Source organism: Fundulus heteroclitus, chromosome 3 (genome assembly GCF_011125445.2).
Source record: "Fundulus heteroclitus isolate FHET01 chromosome 3, MU-UCD_Fhet_4.1, whole genome shotgun sequence".
Classification (NCBI taxonomy): domain Eukaryota; kingdom Metazoa; phylum Chordata; class Actinopteri; order Cyprinodontiformes; family Fundulidae; genus Fundulus; species Fundulus heteroclitus.
Genome location: NC_046363.1, coordinates 37798744 through 37819956, shown reverse-complemented (window position 1 = coordinate 37819956; position 21213 = coordinate 37798744). Strand labels below are relative to the sequence as shown.

The 21213-nt window shown below is 38.7% G+C and overlaps 1 protein-coding gene across 1 annotated transcript in view; it reads left to right on the top strand.

The window, feature by feature from the left end:
* Nucleotides 1–4463: 4463 nt before the first annotated feature.
* col28a1b (collagen, type XXVIII, alpha 1b) overlaps nucleotides 4464–21213 on the top strand; it is a 30415-nt gene continuing 13665 nt past the window's right edge. Inside the window, exons 1-17 of the mRNA XM_036127879.1 lie at nucleotides 4464–4485; nucleotides 5963–6184; nucleotides 7964–8529; nucleotides 10038–10058; nucleotides 10136–10186; nucleotides 10557–10610; nucleotides 10699–10743; nucleotides 10823–10849; nucleotides 10929–10973; nucleotides 11055–11099; nucleotides 13173–13226; nucleotides 14092–14160; nucleotides 14459–14527; nucleotides 15225–15293; nucleotides 16179–16247; nucleotides 16352–16420; nucleotides 17032–17100. Of these exons, the coding sequence (XP_035983772.1) occupies nucleotides 4464–4485; nucleotides 5963–6184; nucleotides 7964–8529; nucleotides 10038–10058; nucleotides 10136–10186; nucleotides 10557–10610; nucleotides 10699–10743; nucleotides 10823–10849; nucleotides 10929–10973; nucleotides 11055–11099; nucleotides 13173–13226; nucleotides 14092–14160; nucleotides 14459–14527; nucleotides 15225–15293; nucleotides 16179–16247; nucleotides 16352–16420; nucleotides 17032–17100 (1566 nt within the window). The remainder of the gene's footprint in view (nucleotides 4486–5962; nucleotides 6185–7963; nucleotides 8530–10037; nucleotides 10059–10135; nucleotides 10187–10556; nucleotides 10611–10698; nucleotides 10744–10822; nucleotides 10850–10928; nucleotides 10974–11054; nucleotides 11100–13172; nucleotides 13227–14091; nucleotides 14161–14458; nucleotides 14528–15224; nucleotides 15294–16178; nucleotides 16248–16351; nucleotides 16421–17031; nucleotides 17101–21213) is intronic.

Here is a 21213-nt window from a genome sequence, read left to right as displayed (position 1 = left end):
CTGTTGTTAAGAAGAAGATGAGATACCAGATACAACAAGGCCGATAACCTGAAAGCAGCTATCAAAGCAATCTGGTCTTCAGTCATACCCACTCAGTGCCACAGGCTGACAGCCTTTATGCCACGGCGCATTGATTCCTGCAAGGCAAGGCCCAACCAACTATTGAGTGCATAGAAATAAACATACTTTCAGAAGCCCATCATTTGTGCCTAAAACATCCTTTTTTGGTCGGTCTAATGTGATATTCTAATTTGCTGAGAAATTGAATTTCAGGTTTTCCTTACCTGTAAGCTCATGAGATTATGAGATTTACAAGAAACAAGAGCTTTCTGAAATAACTGACATTAAAAATATTGCACTTTTTATGCAATGTTCTAAATTTTTTAGATGTACCTGTATGGCACTGCAAGTTAATTAGCATTCCTTCAGACCCGAAGAATTATAACAACTAAGTGCTAAAACATAAATAAATATATTTGTCACAGCATTTGTTTATGCTAACATTCACTCTGGCTAACCTCACGTAGAGTCAGTCCATTATACAGTTTCTGTCGCCAGTGTTAAATAGTTGCACCTCACAGCCTTGTTGTTGCTCCAGTAACCTACAATAGAAACATCACTGGATTCCTGGTTTCTCAACGTCTGCAGACATTTGCAGTATTTTCTCAGTGCAACATGGCAGATGCAATCCTATTAAACCCTGCAAAACAACAACAAAACAACAACAACAAACCTTAATCCAGCATGGGAACATTCTTTAGTATCAGCCACAGTTTTCTTTCTAGACAACATCTTTTTTTCGTTATATGATGTAAAAAAAAAAAAATGAGCCAATCGAATCAAATTAAGTGTTGGGTTTGGTCCCCAACCAACATTATGACTTTCATTCAATTTGATTATCAGACCATGCACATAAAATAGCAAGGCTAGACTGACTCTCTACCACTAGCACAGGAATAAAAAAAAAAAAAAAAGAATGGCGGCAAAAAAAGAAGAAGAAAAAAACTTCCTCCAAACTGGGATTTCACAGCTTTGGTTTCAGGATTACCTATAATCCAATACTCACATTCCATTAGTGCAAACAGGACTAACATTTTTCTGGCTGCGCAGATGGAAGACAGACTGTCTGGTGAGGCCTGGTGGCCTTTTAGCTTTAGTGTGGCTGCCGGGTAGCAGCCTCGACACTAAGTGGTGCGAAGGACAAGAGAAGAAACCAAAATATAATCTGATCTCCATATTTGATGACTGCGTTTCATTAAACTTTAGCAACTAATCCGGCTTTATTCTGAAGGACACAAATCTAGCAGATACATTTGTAGAAGATCCCCTTAAAGCACGATGGTGACCTCAACTATGATGGTAAAATAGCCAGAGGATGGATGTGCAGAAAAATAAAAGAGCTCAGAGTCAAATCAACGCTTTCTGAATGGCAGCCAGGTGGTTGCCAAGACAGCTGGGGCAGGAGAAGATGGTTCAGTCATCTGAGTAATCTGATCTTTGCCAGACAGAGAAGTCTGAACCCCTCTGTCTGGATTTGTGCCCTTGGCCACAGACTACATGTTTGGCACTCGGGTTGGAGGGAGTCGGGTGGCGGTAAATTAGCATAAGGGACTAGGGTCTGTCTCTGGAGCAGCAAGTGTACATCTAATGCTCTTACATGAGATACAGGAAGCCCTAAAAGCATGCTTCCTGTCTGGCTCACACATGGGAAGGATGCTAACAGCAACTAGATATACTGGCTCACTAAAAAAGATGGCAAAAACACATCAGCTACACTTTACATAGAGTGTCTTCTGACCAACTTTTTTGTATATTTTGCACCACAAGATCCAAGTCCACTTCAATGGTTTAAAACTATGGCACCAACCTCACACTTTAGTCATAAATGATTAGGTTTGTGGCAATTTTAGTAGTAGCTGAGGTAGGGACAAAAGAAGAAGTTGTTCCTTGGAGATCCGGACTGTCAGGTATGTGGTTCTGCGCAGCAGAGGTGTGTTGTTGCTGCTTTTACCTTCTTCCTGCAGGGTGCAACAGTCTGATACCAGCCAAAGGTGTTTTCCAAATAAACCAGCTTTTTAGTGGAATAACTGAATTGTATTTCCACCACAGAATGAAACTAGAAGTACCAGTAATATTTTCTTAGATCTATTTTTCTTGTCATTAGGTTGGAAATTTACTAACTACATGCTTTTTCTAAACAGAATTTTCCACAGTTATAAAACATCCCATGGAAGAAAATGTATCCAAATCAAACTGTGGTTCTTTTGTAGAATTAAAATATATATATTTATAGTTGTCCTTTTTCAAAAGGTCGTATGAGATGTGCGGCACCAAATTAATTTTATTCAGTTGATCTGAGGGCAAAAATGGCTTTCTGGAATGCAATGGTTGCAGACCCCTGCTCTAGATTATTTCAAATAGATTTTATTTTTATTTATTTTTTCAAAAATGACATGAGCTTTTATTTTAATTAACCTCAAAAACATTTTCAATTTTGTAGTTAGCATTTAGTTTATTCAGTGCTTCCTTGAGCTTTCTCCTGTAGCATAGCTTCCAATATTCCTGCAAATTTTTTAATATAATTATTATTGATTATTTAGCCTTCATCCTTACCCAATGGAATCTAAAATGTGCTGGATTCCAAATAAATTCTGCTGAGGGTTAATTTGAGTTGACGTTTGTACAGAATAGGATAAATCTTTCCTTGTTGAGTTCTTTGATGCTTAATAAAGCTCATATATTATCATATACTCGTGACTATTGTAATCTCAGCGTTAATTTAACTATAAGAGTGTTGCGAATCTGGGTCTTTTGAGCCATCAGAAAATAATTTGTCGGAAAATTGTTAATTTTTTGAACAAAAACCATTCTGGAATGTGTTTTTTTTTTTTTTTTTTTTTATTAATATATGCAAGAATAAATCTGGAGATGGATTCATAAAGAACACAGCTGGAATGTCAGAGTAAGGTTCCCTTGGACAAAATCGATCATAATTCTGCATATTCATCTTTTATATTGCCAATCCAACCAAAGCGGTATATGTGCTCCTCCCAACACTCCTGTAAGATTTTTTTACCGGATGTGTTTGATTGATCATTGACATAATATAATTTTTTTATATATTTTTAGGTTTAACAGAAAGGAAAAAACTCCAGCTGAACCAGACTTAGTGTGAACGGCCATCTGCCACGACTGACTGAGGGTTACAGAAACCAGAGCAGGGGCAGAAAAAAGCACAGAAGCACACATTGATCCAGGAATCCTTTCTGTTATATGGTAATAGCAGATGATCTGCCTCCCAGAATGGTGTCACAGCTAAACAGAACACCAGGCCAGACGTACCTACTATGAAGAGAAGAAAAAAGACAAACACAACAAAAAGTTAAAAGTTGAAATAACAAACAAATAAAACAAAATTGGAGAACATTATGAGAACTCAGCAGAGGGCGAGAAATTGATCTTGATGTCCTCCAGCAGCCTAAGCCTATAGCAACAATTTCTCGCCCTCTGCTGAGTTCTCATACTGTTCTCCAATTTTGTAGTATTTGTTTGTTATAACCTAAGTCACTCTAACTATAAGCTTTGTCAATGCAGTGCTAAATTAAACCAAGGAGCCAGCTTCCTATGAATAATCACCTTTTTTTCAATGGGGCTACGCTGTCAAATGCAAAACACAACGAGGAAGTAACACCATCAACAAAATCATCAATTTGTGAAGGGGAAGAAATACAATTGCCGCCATCTGCTGCGTATTTCTGCGATACTAAGGAAATTCAAATGGGGACAGACTCTTTAAAGTTTCCTACAGGATTATCTGATAAAGATCTACTATAATTAAATCTACTATAATGAAAATACATACCGATAAATCAATGAAAACCTTTTTAAGGTTTTGACCATACAGTTTTAAGGCTATGGGTTTAGATTTTTTTTCAGAAAAGTAGATAAATAGATATTGTTATTGACAATCAAAACCCCATTTATTGGACTGTTTATATATTTATTGGAGCTTATCTCACAGTAAGTCTGGTGCATTTTTCGCTAACACAGGTTTATTCTTCATCTAGTGAAATAACTTAAGGTAGGCTCAGAAAGGCATGGCACGCAATTAAGAGTACCATTACCTCAAAAAAGAAATAAAAAAATATGGAGTTGTAAACTTATTCATAAAAATACTTTTCTCCCCAAAAAATGTTATTCAAGTAAGTGTAACAAAGTTAATATAACTAGTTACTACTTATCTATCCTTCTGATAGAAGTCTAAAGCTTCGCATTTTTGATAGAATTGTATTAGAATGTGATAATTTTGTCTCATAAAGTCCCTTGAAATGACCTATGTGAATAATTGGTGCTTCAAAAACTATAGTAAATTGAACCAAAAACTTTTATTAACACCAATAATTAAACTAACCAATTGAATGCACACAACATCATTTATTTGAAATGCTATTTTAAAATCAACAATGTTGGCCAACGGGCAATACAGTAAGTAAAGTAAAAAATATACAGAAAATACAGAACATAAGAAAATTCAATGAAAACAATATTGTTAGATGAAATTAGTTCCCTCTGTATTGGATGCCAGGGAATCAGAGATGTTCTCTTGGAAAACTGCTTTGATGCCATTGCTATTTTGACTGGGAACACATGGATGAGGCTTATTAACATGAATGCATACAAATTTGTTGTTGAAAGTACAATTGAAAGTACAATTGAAAGTACAAGTCCAACTGTGGCATCCTTCTCATTGTTTTCATTTTTGGGGCTCTACAGTGATCCATGCACTGCAAAAAGGGAAGTAAAAGTAAGTAAAAAAAAATGTAATTAATATATTTGTCTTGTCACAATACAGTGAGAGTTGTGTTTAAATGCATTATTTTATTGCTCTTTTCTGTATCAGTCTTGTGCAGGGTACTTGATGTTTCCCTTCCATTGTTGTTTTGCTACCATTTTGGTATTTTGTCCTTACCGTTGCTTGTATGTATCTTTGTTGCAATCTTTTTTTTTTAAAGGAACATAAACTGTTACCTACTTATTGTCAGTGATGCATATTTGAATAAGAATGAAATTGTCCTTAGTTGCGTGTTTGTTCTGTTTTCTTCAATTGAATTGATAATAAAGTTATAATGAGACTTGTCCAAAATGGAATATAGGAATGGGATTCAATAAGTTTACTTCGTCCCACTCCTTTTCGGGCTAAATATGTATTGACTGTATATATGACTGTATACATGTAATAATTTTTTTTTTAAATACGAAAAAATTATTATCTGCAAATGGAATGAGTATTTTGACCCCTCAAATAAGATAATTAGATATACTGCAGTTGAAATAATCATGGAGGTGACTTGTTCCTATTTTAAGTGCAAAAATCTTATTCCATTGGCAGATCATTTAAACTTGCCTGCTCAGGTCAAGGACAAATACACTAATTTCAAGAAACAAATTACTTTTAGTTCCCTTTTTACAGTGTATTTCTCAAAAGAATTACATACAATATATTTAATCCTAAAACATTAACAAAATGCAGGTGAATGTTTTGGTTACACTTTAAATCTAATTGAATTAAATTTAATTTATTTTGGTTAAATTTCATTTCATTTTACCAACTAATATTTGCTTCTGCAATAACAAAGCCCAACACGACTCTATCTCATTATAGTTTAAACTACTGGCAGTAAGCCATAACGTATCAGCTCATCTGCTGCTCCTCTGATCACGTCGGCCGCGTTTATAAAGATCCGATCTTGCGGGGACAGTGAAATGCCTCCCTAAGAGCCTCGGCTGAATGGACAGGAGCCACTGCCCATAGCTAAATGAGGTAAAGCAACATTTCAGTAGAGTTAAAACCTTTTTAATTTAGTTTAGCTTTACTGAAATTAATTTTTTTGATCCAGTTTTGTCGCGGTTCTCTGTTTCTGCAGATATCCAAAACCAAGCTCTCTGCTTCTTTTGTGTTTAGGCACTTCTTTCTCTCATCAACCTCTCCACCTGCTGCAGCAGCTCGGTTTGAACATGTCCCTTCATAGAAGCCTAATTAGAGAACTGGGGCTCTTGCTTCTGGTGCTAGCTCTCATGCACGATGCCTCAGGCCAAAGGAGAGAGAAGACACGTAAAAAAAACTACAAACTGCACGATGATGGAGGGACTGGTATTTTTTTTGACAGGTCAACACAAGCTGGTGGTGAGTGCTATTTATTTGATTATTAGCAGATTTATGACAAGGGTGTTTATTGATAAGTTCTAGTGATGCCCAATCTTTAAAAGTCCTCTGCTCAGCTTCTTTTATCACAGTCCAAGTGAAGCCCTAAAATACTTTGTTTTGTCTTCAAACTAAAGCCAATATTGTACGTTTAGATCTCTCATCTAGATACAGCAGTCAAAGACAGCTAAAGATAAATAATATGCGTGACAAAACAATTATTTAGTTTACCCTATTGTCATAGCAAGCTGTCTGGACAGGTCAGGGTATGGATTTCATGACTCCCCAGAAGGCATCTTGTGGACTTTTGTAGCAAATCGTTTATGTCCTGTACGCTGTCAGATGGGGGGCCCTGCATGGATCAGACATGTTTCTCTAGCACATCCCTTTGAGGTCAGGTCAACACTTTGACCTGATCTCTGAACTCATTGTTCCCTCTGAACTCTTTGTTCAAACTAATGGGAGCAATTAGTGAGTGTATGTAATCTGAAACAGTGCTTGATCTGTCCAACCCGAAGTTGTCGAGCAGAGTGCACTTCTATTTTGCTTTAGGTTTTAGTTTAACCATTAAAATCCAGTGGTTATAATTAGCGTGTTTTGCACTTAGAACTTGTTAAACCTAAACCCACATAGAGAGTGGGTTAAAGCATTCAAAATAAGTATCATGTCTGCACTGAGATTTAAGTGACTTCAAAAGGTGAAACATGCAAACTGAACAGGAACACAAAGCACGTGTCAAATATGGAAGCAAGCATAGATTAGAAAAAAATCTAGCAGAAGGTAAGAAACATGTTTTGGGAAGGAACATCAGGCAAAACTGAATGCAAGAATAATTGTAATAAATCACAATAACTAAATTATGCAACAATTATACCTCAAAGCATGACTTTATATCAAAGCCGACATTTAGGTCCACTGTAGTTTCTTCCATTTTGATGCCGTTCTTTGGCATCAAAATGGACCCAAGATGCCAAAGAAGCTAACATCACTTTACTGTTAGCCCCTGGATGCCATTTAAATTTTTTGTTTTTATGTTTTATTGCTTTATACATTGTTGTTATGGTAAATAATCTAATAATTTGTGTTTCTTTGTAATGGCTTGTTTGCACCTTGCTGTTTCTCCTCTTTGCCGTCCTTGTAAAAAATCATCTCAATGAATTTTGTCCCCTGGAAATATACGGGATAAATATAAATTATTATTTTTTTGTTTTTTTGTGGTGGACTCTGGATGAGCTTTGGTGCTTTGGAAATGCCCAGACCGATTTGTCTTATCATAATTATCTTACCTTGTCAAAGTCTCTACATCTAAATCGTCGTAAATTTACCGTGACCCAGAAACAGTCCACATAAAGGAGATCTTAGCACATCCAGACAATTAGCTCGTGGAATCAAACTAGCAAGGACATAGTACATTTGTCAGCAATAATAGTAGCATGGCATAGTGTTATGACATCTTTATTCATCCTGACATAATCTGAGAAAGCTGTAACAGAGCAATGATTTGACTGCGGACATGTACTGCATGATATATAAAACTATACATACAAAGCAAGATGAGGGTGCTGGGTAGCATCTCAAATAGGAAGTGCCATAGAAAAACATATATGGCAAATTCCAAGAGAGTAGCAGCATCATGATTGCCCTAGCACTAAAAGTTTTTTTAAAAAAATTGCTGAGACCTTTTAAAACGTGTAGTTTAGCAATGTCTTAGAAATACACCTATTAGAGTGCTTTCTTCACCGTCATTCTCTTGACCTACAGAACGTAAATGTTCACTGGAGGTGATCTTCCTACTGGACAGCTCTGAGAGTGCAAAAACTGACCTATTTCAGCAGGAGAAGATGTTTGTGTTGAGGTTTAGCACCAGACTCTCCATGCTCCAGATAAAAGGCATTTCGCTGAACATTCGAATGGCTGCGCTGCAGTATAGCAGCTCTGTGTCCATAGAGCACAGATTTGTCGACTGGGTAGACCTAGACTCCTTCCAGGGTAAAATCAACACCATGAGCTACATCGGCCAAGGCACCTTCACCACCTTCGCCATTACGAACGCTACACAGATGATTCTGCAAGAAACCAAGACGGAGGCCGTCAGGATTGCGGTGCTCATGACTGATGGGGTTGACCATCCCCGCAACCCTAACGTGATAACAGCAGCCACAGAAGCCAAGCGCAATGGCATCAAGTTCTTCACCATAGGGTTGTCAGACGTCGCCCTGCAGAGAGAGAGCAGGGAGAAGCTCCAGGCCATCGCAAGCCCACCTCCTGAGAGATTCTTCCATCTTCTGGATGACCGTCTGCTGGTGGAGAAGCTGCTCAAAGAGATGGTGAGTGTTGAGGTCAGGTAACGTGGCACCTGAAAGATGTAAGTTACAATCATTAATACATTTTCCTTGCTTTGAGAGACACATTTTACACTGCATAGAGTGGCTATAACAACTATTACGAGCAGTCTCCAATACATGAAACCAATACATATTCTCTTGAGACTGCTTAACTAGGGGAATTGATGAAAAAAATGTCCCTACTGGCTGGAAAAGTGCTTTTAAGATGCAAATACGTTGTCTGGTGTCACAGAATATTTCTTTATTTAAAAGGTACTAATATGATATTTTCAAGGCCATATTGGTAACAGAACAATTTTGTTACCAATTGCATAAAACAAATGTGTTGTAATCTGATGTGGGATTTTTTCCGAACACAATTCAGGCCTCTTCACAAGCCTGGTGTGCTTCATGGTTGCCAAAATAATCTCCTTTATAAGTTAATTCAAAGTTACACAGGTTAACCACTCCTGACATACTTATGGGGGGATGGTGGCCTATTGGTTAGAGTATTACACTTGTATACCAGAGGTTCTGGGTTCAACTTTCACAGACTGCCATTCTGGGTCCCTGAGCAAGACCCTTAACCCCAGATTGCTCCCCTGGCACTGCAGCGTGGCAGCCCACTGGTCCCCAAGGGGATGGGTTAAATGTAGAGTGCAGATTTCACTGGAATATATGTCGCAATGAAAATAAAGATGATTATTATAAAAAGCAGGCCACAGCCTGTGTGAAATGTGCTTAGCACATCACTGCTGAATGTCCTGTCAAAGCATAACTTTTCAAATAGTGTGTTCTGTTTGTGCTCAAAAGTCAGGTTTCCCAAATTCACAGCTTATCTCATTATTACGAGATTATGATCTCGTAATAATGAGATAAGCTGTTTGATTTTTTTTTTCCTTTGGTGTATGAAATACCCTTCTGTATAGCACAGATTTAGACCAGAAATAAAAAAGATAAAATTTCTGAATCCAATTATATCCCAGTTGCTACTATTTATGCATAAGCTGGGGTTAACTCTGCTGCAGGCTGTTAAACAAGGTTAAATTATTAGCTGTCTAAATCCCCCATCAGCCATTGCTTGAAAAAGCGACACCATGTAGACCCCGAGGACCACATGTGGTGCCCTGTTCTAAAAAAAGCCAAATCCACCAGTGAGCTGCATCTAAAACTTTATTTTATTCTGTTACTCTTCCTCTTTATTCACACTTGCATTTATATAGGTTTAAAAATCACAATATCAATAACAAAGCATGAAAAATGTGTTTATTTTACATAAAGTTAAGGTGAACTCTGACTCTTCTAGTTTAAAGGTCAGTACTGGTAGCCCTTCGTATGACACAACACCAATGGAGTAGCTCTCAGTTTCAAAAAGGTTGGTGACCCCTGATCTAGAGGATAACGAGGCCTTTATCAAAATTTATCACTGTATCATTTATCATTTCTAGTGAATGACGATAAAACTGCACCAAATAATTGCTGACAGATTTTTTTTTGGTTTTTCTTTGCAGGAAGAAGTTGCGCGTAACGATGTGAGTTTGGAAAAAATATCCTTATTTAATTTTTCTTCTAAATCCCAGCAGATAACTGCACTATCTTTCTTTCTCAGTGCCCACCATGTGTGTGTGAAAAAGGAGAGAGAGGCCCTCCAGGGTATCCTGTGAGTTTGTAGCCTTGTAGCATGCATTTTAACACTTAACGCTTTTATTTTAATGATCTCAACCAATTCTCGTCCTCCATTTCCCTCTAATTGGGCTGTTAATCACTGAAAACCCAGCGGTTTGCAACAAAATCATCCAGTTTCCTTTACATTACTAGCAAAGCTGGTGAATACATTTCAAACAAATAATGACGTGTAATATAACTTTAGGGCAGTTTCTTTTGTTTATTGCTGTAGCGCAAATGTAAACCACACGTTTGGCATCAAAAGCTTTTATGAGGCGTTCTAGAATAAATATGCAGGAGCAGAGACTGTGTTTATAGCTGGTCTGCTGGGTCGTTGTTTATTTTTACACTTATTCTGAGAGCAGGGAAGAAAAGGAGACCAAGGCGATGAAGGGCCACCTGGTCAAAAAGGACTGAAGGTTAAGTATTGACAAAAAAATAAGCTTTATTCAAATATGCCATTGTCTAGGTCTGTGCAACTTATTGTCCTGTGGTTTTTTTTTGAAGGGTGATCCTGGACTGAATGGTCGACCTGGAAATGACGGTTCACCGGTAAAAAGATGCTCCTTCTTTGCTTGTTTGGTTTCTACGTTACATCTTGATGTATAAATTCTGACAAAACTCTTTTCAGGGACGTCCAGGCTTTAAGGGCAACAAGGTGAGTTCATTTTTTACAGTTTTGTTTAACTTCAGTTGTGACTTTCCTCCGACATTTAACAGCTGAGTCTGTTTTGCAGGGGGATAAAGGAGAGTGCGGTGTTCCAGGAGAAAAGGGTGCTGCTGTACGGTTGAAGTTTATTTGTATATTTTAAAGCACATCGAATACACTGTGCCTTTGTGGTGAGTTTAGTCTTATCTTGCAGGGACGAGATGGACTTTCAGGACTACCAGGACTAAAAGGAGAAAAGGTAGAGCTTTCAGGGGTCTGAACCTTGATTAACTTTACTTTCCATTTGACTTCGTCAAGTTTTTCTTTTTGCTCTTCCACAACAACAGCTTTTAGCTACTGGTTGGTGTGTGACTCTTCATCTGCTGGCATAATTCTTTACTTTATAAGTCATGCATCTGCTATATTCTCCAAAACAGGCCTTTGTGGACTGATTTGATTGGTTCTTTTGTTTCTTCAAAGATCCTGCAAGAGATACAAAGGTAGAGGCCAGGGCCCTAAATAGTAGAGCCCAGCTTTCATGCCCTTGGTGATGGATTCTTTCTCAGGTTAAGTTTTGTCGTTAGTTTCTATTGAAACAAGATTTTAGACGTTCCATTAGAACCAAATGAAGGTCATTCCCTGGACTTGGTGATGGAAAACAGGAACTTGAGCTCCCAAATTAACAACTTTTTCTTCTGTCCCTGCCTCAGCTCCTACTAAAGTTGCCACAAACCTAATCATTGATGAATAAAGTGTGAGATTGGTGCCATAGTTTTAAACCATTGAACTGGACTTGGAATTTACAAAATACACAGAATGAGTTGGACAGAAGACACTCTATGTAAAGTGTAGTTGATGTGCTTTTGCCATCTTTTTTTGTGAGCCAGTATATCTAGTTGCTGTTAGCATCCTTCACATGTGTGAGCCAGACAGGAAGCATGATATTAGGGGTGCCTGTATTACATGTAAGAGTATTAGATGTACACTTGCTGCTCCAGAGACAGACCCTAGTCCCCAACGCTCAATTAACGCCACCCGAGTCCCTCCAACCCGAGTGCTAAACATGCACCATTCTGAACTCTTTTATTGTTCTGCACATCCATCCTTTGGCTATTTTACCATCATAGTTGAGGTCATTGTTGTACTTTAAGGGGAATGTCTACAAATGTATCTTATGATTTGGTCCACCAACACAGGTGGCTGATGCAGATGGAAGCTTTTAGTTTTTAATGCGGGCAACTTGTGACAGAAAAGTTTAAATCCTGCAGTTTAAAATGTTAAGCACAACACAAAGTATTCTGCTTTAATAAACACACTTTTGAAGTTCTCTTTAATTTCATAGTAACATCTATCCAATAACATTTAATTACTCAAATGCAGACTTTGGTGCATTAAAATCTGCTTTGAATTCAATTATTAAAACTGGCTAAGAACAGCAAGTGTTTTCAAAGAACAACTGACCAAAATACCGTTGTTATATTGCTAGACCTAAAAGAGTTCAGTTTATTGCTGTTAAACAGTCAAATTAAATTATTCTAAATAATTTGCAAACTGGATGACCACCTTTTAATACGACAAATGAGGAAAACCCCTTGTTCAACTATTGGATCTACAATGGTTTACACATTCATTTCCTGCAGAGATTCTGACTAATATATGTATTTAAAATGAAACTAGGTGTTGTAAATTCTTGCTTCACACAGTCTCGTTTCCTTCAGAATAAAGCCTGATTAGCTGCTAAAGTTTAATGAAACGCAGTCATCATATATGGAGATCAGATTATATTTTGGTTTCTTCTCTTGTCCTTCGCACCACTTAGTGTCGAGGCTGCTACCCGGCAGCCACACTAAAGCTAAAAGGCCACCAGGCCTCACCAGACAGTCTGTCTTCCATCTGCGCAGCCAGAAAAATGTTAGTCCTGTTTGCACTAATGGAATGTGAGTATTGGATTATAGGTAATCCTGAAACCAAAGCTGTGAAATCCCAGTTTGGAGGATGTTATTTTTTTGCAGGATCAGACTTTGTGCTTTGCTTTTAGTAGGAGGATCTGGTCACCATTCTTTTTTTTTTTTTTATTCCTGTGCTACTGGTAATAAGTCAGTCTAGCCTTGCTGTTTTATGTGCATGGTCTGATAATCAAACTGAATGAAAGCCATGCTTGTTAATGTTGGTTGGCGACCAAACGCAAATCCTAATTTGATTAGATTGGCTCACATTTGTTTATATCATATAACGAAAAAAAAAAAAAAAAAGATTTTGTTTAGAAAGAAACTTGTTGGTGATACTAAAGAATGTTCCCATCGTGGATTGAGGTCTTTTGTTTGTTTTGCAGGGTTTAATAGGACCAATAGGAGACATTGGTCCTGAGGGCCCAGCAGGACCTAAAGTAAGACTTTATAATGCTTTTAAATTCAGTGATCAGGGTCACATTCTGCAACCTTCACAGTGCAACTTTCCAAAACCTTGTTTCTTTAAGGTCAATTTAGAGGTACTGTGTTTATTTTGTTGTTGTTGTTGTTGTTTTTTTGGTAAGAATAAAAATCGGTTATACTTTTAAAAAAAATCTGAAAGGCTAAATTATGTATTGCTGTTTATTTTGTTAAAGTCAATTACAACACTGGCACAAAAATGTGTCCTAACAATTATCAAGATTTAATGTATCTAGTTAGAGCCCCTTGTTATTTTTCTTAAAACTTTTGGGACAATTTATAATATTTTCCTGCATAATCCAAAGCTGTTTTTTTTTTTTTTTGGGGGAACATTTTTGTCTTACTATGAGAAACATTTAGAATATTTTTCACTTTTAGAACATTTCTTATATGTATAAAAATTTAGTTTTGGGACTTATTTCAAATGTAAAAAAACATGGTCTAAAAAGATGTCTCACATGTGAGAATACTTTTTGTTTTGGAAAGCTTTTTTATATGAAATGCTTTGGAACATTCCTTTCAAATATGATGCATACTTTTTGGATATTACGATTGAAATTTTGTTAAATCTATGTAAGTTATCTTCCACCCTGTAACCTTGGATTACATATGAATCCTGGGAGATTATAAGTCAAAACAGTTTTGATTTTGATGTTTGGCCAAAGATTTGTGTCTACAGCCATAGATAACTGTATATTGTTGTATATTCATTAAATTAATAACTGGCACGCTGGTTAGGTTTTTGAATAATGGCGCATACATGTGGTTACTGGTTGTGATTCCACTTAACATTTTGTCCTCCTGTGACACCGCACACCCCAGGGGGACAGAGGGCCTTCGGGCGTACCTGGACCACCAGGAGACTTTGGGATTGGACGTCCAGGGCCCAAGGTGACTTATTTATATTATTATAAAACCATGCTTTACAGTGAAATGAAAATGAAAAAAAATTAATTCATATGCAAGCCTTCGTTTTTACCTTCACCGTACATAAAATATAGGTAAAAAACTTGGAGTCACTGAAGGATTTTAAATAACATTTTAACTTCAATGTAGCCTGATTGGTTAGGGTTATTCTCCCAATAATCTGTCTTGTATTTAAATATAAAAATATTAAATGGTAACTGCATTTTTCTGCCTTGCGTATTGTATCATTTATTTGGGGTCTTAAGCTGTTGTCTGCTTACAGGGTGAAAGGGGCATTCAGGGAAAACCAGGTCCAATCGGTCCTGCTGGGAAAGGAGACCCAGGACTACCTGTGAGTATGGATATATCGACTGAATCAGGATCTTTTACAGTGCTGATTTTGTTTAAATGTGTCTCATCAGAAACACTGAAATATCTTTTTTTCTTTCTCGATCCAAGCGACAAAGTTTATGGAAAGTCAAACTCAGCAGGGATGTTTACATGCAGTGTGCAGACTCCTGTGTTTTCAAGGAACAACAAATACAAATACAAAACCTTCTTATCTCTACTACACCTACAAGCCTGTTTAGGGTTTTGTTACTTGACAGGCTGCTAGTAACATAAATTGTAAATCTCCAATTTAAAATAATTTTTTTCTCTCAGTTGCACATTATTTGCCGATATAACAGGTTCAACCCTGGAGTTCAGAAGCCTGCTTGTGCCTGAGAGATTCATATGTCAGAGTTACGGGATTTAAATGTATGTTTCTCCGTAATCCTTTTTGGAAAATGTTAGGAATTTATGACTGAATGTCAGTCAGCTTAGGAAACCAACACATTTAATTGAAAAGAGTGGGGGAAATAAAGCACCCAAAGTCCAAAGAAAACCATAAAAAATCTTTGTAAAGCTAAAAAGTGTTGCTAAAGGCCTGTTTAAATGATATAAGAAATTTGGAATCATTGAAAGGATAAAACAAAAGAACTGAAGGATGAGTTTTCCACAGCACAATAAATAAACAGTTTTATTGAGAGCAGTGTTTTTTTTTCTAGGGCCCACCAGGACTGGCTGGACCACAAGGACTCCCTGGACCCCAAGGAGAAGGGTTTCCAGGACCAAAAGTGAGTAGCTCTATGTATAAAAACCTTGTGTCAATAATCATTGTGCATATTAAATTTGTTTGTAGCTGAAAAATATTTTAAGCATCATAGGTTGTATCTAAAATTGTTTGGTACTTTCTCCAGATTCACGATAAAATGGAATTTGTATTTCATTCAGTTTATTGATGCAGTCAAATAACAAGAGTGTTTCTTGACTTCACTCTCCGGTAAATATTTGGCAAACTTTAGAGGAGCAACAAGAAAAATGTCAATATTTTAGATAGAAATGAATAAAACATGTGACGTGAAGAACTAAAGGTATCTTTTTAGATGGAAAATGGTACGACGTCAGACACCATCTATCTGTGTTGTTCCCCAGTCTCTTGTTTACAAAGTCGATCCGGCCACATGTGAATGTATGTGCATGTGAACAGCTGCCACTGAGGGCTTAGCCCCTCCCTGCCCTAAAATGCCACCATCAGAGCAGTGCAGCGTGGCAGCAAAATGATGGCGAGCGTGTCCAGCAGATCTAAACGTTCTCTTGCTAGCAGCATTATAAAGTTAAGAGTTACTTACATCTTCACTAGATTTGTTCCTCCAAAAGGTGATAGTGTTTTGCTGTGTATTTATCCTTTGAAAAAATAGTGCATACGAGGTGACGGGTGAGAAGGGGAGGGGAAAGGGGGGGGCCAGGTTGCAGCTGGAGTGGAGGTAGTGAGTTGAGGCTTGTCAAACATCTTGTTTTGGTCTATAGACAGTGCTCAACAGCCCACCTAGTGGTGAAATTTCTCTTATTGCTCCTTTAAAAAAAAGCCCTTTTTGAACAAAATGCTTTTGTAACATCAGGAAAGAAAAGGTATATATATGTGTGTGTACAACTTGTGCTGAATTTCATTTTGGTTGCAGGGGGACCGAGGATTTGTAGGTCTGCCAGGAAAGCCTGGGCCTTCTGGTGTTGGGATTAAAGGTGAAAAGGTGAAAAAACACACTTATTCCAAATAATAACTTTGAAACAAATTAGATTAAATGCCTTCAGTTTTTTTATTGTTCAGGACTGGCTGTGTAATTATTGTTTTTAGGGTAATCATGGACTTCCAGGAATCCAAGGTCCAGTTGGTCCTCCTGGAGCTGGACTTCCAGGGGAAAAGGTACAAACTATATTATTACTTCTATACTTGAAGGCTTGGCTGGAAAATATAAAAGGATGCCTGATAAAATCTCAATCCAGTAGTTTGGTAAAATTTCTTTCTCTCACAATTCTAAGACTTTTCTGATCAGGAAACCTTTAATAAGGCATTTCTTGTCATGTGATAGAGCTGGGCCAGAGACCTCCACAACACCTGCAGTGTTAAATCTGTTGACTCTGCTTTTAAACATGATGTAAAATTACTTTCCACTTCAGACTTCATGCACAGCAGCTGTCCACTAGGACCTGAAACTCAGGTTGATTGTATCATTTTTCTAGGAATCACATATCTGTGTTTATCTTTAATAAATATACTTCTCTACGCTATATGACTAATACAAAGATATCAAATACTGTTTCAAAATATTAGCAACTTTAGTTAGTACTTTTAACTGTTAATTATTTCTCGCTAGCGATTGTCAATAAGTAGCGACACATTTGTTTAAAAAAGTCTAGTTTAAAACTCAGTTAAAGCCTTCAGAAAGAATTGCCGCAAATGAAAGGCAATAGAAACTCTCCACTGCTTTCATCTTGTTATTTTTTCTGTATCCAACCTAATACTCTGTCTCTTAGGGAGATTTGGGCCCAGTTGGACCTCCAGGATCCAGAGGAGTTCCAGGAATTGGACTCCCAGGGCCAAAGGTAAGGCCGTTTGGGTAATGTACAAAAGCAGATGGTGTCTAAATGTATCATTGTTATTGTTGCTGGGACTACGTTATAGAATTCTAGAAATGAGCTGCTCAGGGTGGCACGATGGTGAAGTAGCTCTTCCTGCTTTTCTTGGAAAAAATGCTTTATTTTATTTATTTATTTTTTTTGGACAACCATTTCTTGTTGTATTGGATGCTGTGCAGCTGGATTGATTTTTCCCAATACTTTTCTATATTTTGCTCTTTTGTTATGATGCGTAACCATAGCAGCAGGGTGGTTTACAACAGGGAGCAGCTGATTAACATCGCAAAAGCAGAAATAATACGACAACTGAAGCCAGAAATCCGACATGAATTGAAAAGGAGGCATTGTGGTTGCAGAGCAGGAGCAAAGAGGAGAGAGAGAAGAAAGAAGTGCAAACCATCTCTGCGATCCATCATCATGAGCAACGTGAGATTGTTAGCTAACAAGTTGGATGAACTTCAAGCCCTGACAAGGACTCAACAACAGTATTGGGAATGCAGTATTATGTGTTTTACTGAGACATGGTGGTAGGATCATATCCTTGACTCCAACGTCTCTCTGCTGGGCTTCATATATTTTCAAATCGAAACCTGCTCTGGGTAAATCAGATCACAACCTTGTTTTTCTCTGCTCAGATTATAAACCCCTTGTCAAGAGACTACCTGTAACAAAAAGGGCAGCGAGAAAGTGGTCACAGGAAGCTGAAGAAGCCTTACAGGGTTGTTTTGAAACTACCGATTGGATCTCTCTTTGCAAGCCACATGGAGAGGTCATAAATGCCATGACTAAGTGTGTGACTGACTATATGAACTTTTGTGTGGACAGCACCATCCCCACCAGAACAGTGAGATGCTTCCCTTATAAGAAACCCTGGACCACCAGTGACCTGAAGGAACTGTTGAAGATAAAAAGAGCCTTTAGGGAGCGAGACAAAGAGTTATTGAGGAGTATACAGGTGCAGCTCAAAGTCAAGATCAGAGATAGCAAGGAGCTGTATAGGAAGAAGCTGGAGAGTAAACTGCAGAGGAACAATATCAGAGATGTGTGGTCAGGGATGAAGAAGATCACAAGCTTCAAGCAGAAAGAGGTATATCTATATCGTATAGATGGAAGTCTGAACAGAGCAAATGAGCTGAACTCATTCTTCAATAGGTTCAGTTCAGGAATAGGCTCATCATCCTCCTCTCCTACCCCCAACCAAACAGACATCCCACCCTGCTTTGACCCACAGCTTTCCTGTCACTAGTTTTTCTTTAACCAAATCAGGAGATACCGCTGCTCCCTCCCCTCCCACTTTTCTGTTTCTAGAAGTCTGATGCAGAGGCAGCTGGAGAGACTGAACCAGAACAAGGCTGCAGGTCCAGATGGTGTCAGTCCCAGAGTCCTGAAGGTCTGTGCAGAGCAGCTCTGTGGGATTCTGCAGCACCTCTTAAACCTTAGCATGACCCAAGAGAAGGTACCGCTGTTGTGGAAGACATCCTGTCTGGTTCCGGTACCAAAGAAAACTCACCCATCAGTCAGCAACGATGACTAGAGACCCGTTGCCCTGACATCCCACATCATTAAGGTCCCGGAGAGACTCCTGTTGGCCCACCTGTGTAAGCAAACCAGCACATATCAGGACCCCCTGCAGTCTGCTCGTTACTGTGGGGTTGGAGTTGAAAACGGCATCATACACCTGCTTCAACAAACCCACTGTCACTTGGACAAAGCTGGCAGCACTGTGAGGATCGCGTTCTTTGATTTCTCCAGTACATTTAACACAATTCAGCCTGATCTGCTTCGTCTGAAACTCCAGAAGACTCAGGTGGAGGCCTCAACAATGACCTGGCTCAATGACTACCTGACAAACAGACCACAGTCTGTGAGACTGAAGGACTGTGTGTCTAACCAGGTGGTCAGCAACACAGAAGCACCACAGGGTAGTGTACTCTCACCATTCCTTTTCACTCTTTTCAGACTTCCAGCACAAATCTGACTCCTGTCATCTACAGAAATACTCAGATGACTCTGCAGTTGTCGGGTGTATCAGAGATGGACAAGAAGCTGAGTACAGAGATCTGGTGGACCGCTTTTGGCATGGTGTGGAAGCAGTCATCTCATCTTGAATGTGAACCAAACAAAGGAGATGATTGTAGATTTCAGGAGAAACAGGATTAGAGCAAACCCAATTTCCATCACGGGAGAAGAAGTGGAGGGGGTTGAAGAATGTAAATACCTCGGTGTTCATCTGGACAACAGACAGGATAGGAGACTCAACAGTGAAGCCATCTACAACAAAGGACAGAGCAGACTGTACTTTTAGAGGAAGCTAAGATCCTTCAAGGTTTGCAGCAAGATGCTGCATATCTTCTATAAATCTGTTGTTGAGAGCGTCATCTCCTCTGCCATCATCTGTTGGGGCAGCAGCATCAGAACCAGGGACCTAAAAAGGCTCAACAACCTGATAAAGAAGGCTGGGTCTGTTCTGGGGACGACTGTGGAACCTCTGGAGACGATGATGCAAAGAAGGATTTTACATGAAATCAATAAAATTATGGACAATCCTGAATATCCTCTTCATGACATTATCATTGGAAAACAGAGTCTCTTCTGTCAAAGGCTTCTTCAGATTGGTAGTAAAACAGGCCCCTACAGGAGACCCACAGCCATCACCGTCTTTAATAACTCCTTCACCAAATGAGTTACATCAACATTTAATTTCTGTTTGGGATAAATACAGTATTTTTGAATTTGAATTAAATGTGAGTGTCTAATGCTGAAGCAGCTGAAATACATCACTGGCCCCTTGCTATACCCCCTCCAGTTTGCTTATTGGGGAAATAGGTCTGCATGGATCATCTTCTCCCACTCTAGGACAATCAACACCACCGACCCCAGGGGTGTGTCCCCTCTCTTCTTCTCTCTGTACACTGACGACTGCACATCTGCAGACCCATCTGTGAAATTCCTGAAGTTTGCATATGACACCATTGTCAATGGTCTGATCTGCCTACAGACAGAAGGTGGATTAGCTTGTCCACTGGGGCACCCAAAACCACCTGGAGCTGAACCCGGTAAAGACAGTGTAAATGATGGTGGACTTCAGGAGATCCCCACCACCACCATCATCATCCACAACCATGTTGCTTCTACTGTGGATTATTTACGGTTCCTAGGAGCCACTCTCTCACAGGACCTGAGATGATCCTCACACATTGAAGGCCCAGCAGAGCCTGTACTTTCTGCAGCAACTTAAGGAATACAACCTTCTGCAGGAAAAACAGGCCACCTTCCACACTGTCATCATATAGTCTGTCTTTTGCCCAATAAATAAGACAAGAAATACAAGAAATGTTTGTATTATTGGGTGTGCAAGAACGTATTGAATGTATTTAAAGGATACAAGAATTTTATGAACTGAGAAATAAGGCCCAGTTTCCCTTTTCCCTGGACTCCCTTGGAGAAAACCTTCTCGTTTCTCCTCGCCCTTGGCCAATCAGTGTTTGCACCACAACTCGGCTGTATTCCCTTCTGATCTACTCCTGAGCAGGGCCATAAAAAGCCAGGATGGAGTTGGAAAAACTGTTGCCGGAGTAAGAGGAGCTTACCATGGCTGTCGACCCAACACATCCTGGCCACAGCTTATTCAGACTTTTACCTTCAGGTCGGTGCTACAAAGAACTGATGGCTAAAGCGAGGCAACACAGAGCCAGATTCTATCCCCAGGCTGTGTCTCTGATAAACACTTTACAGTCAGGGTAGTCAGCTATTCTGCTGAAAGGCAAACCATATATACACATACTTACAGATTTGTATGTATGGAAAAAAATACTCCTATCCTATCCATACTGTCCCTGTTCTTACCTTTTCCCTGAATAATGTTTTTTTTTCTGTTATACACCGTAGTTTGCTGTTCTGCTTGCCTTGCTGTTACTTCTCTGCCTGTTACTTAATCAATACGAGCGTCGGAATCCAAACTTGACAAATAAAGTTGATTCTGATTTAATATGCAAACATATTGTTTTATTGACAAAAACAATCTGATCCTGAGTGTCAGCAAAACAAAAGAGATTATCGTTGACTTCAGGAAAAATCAGC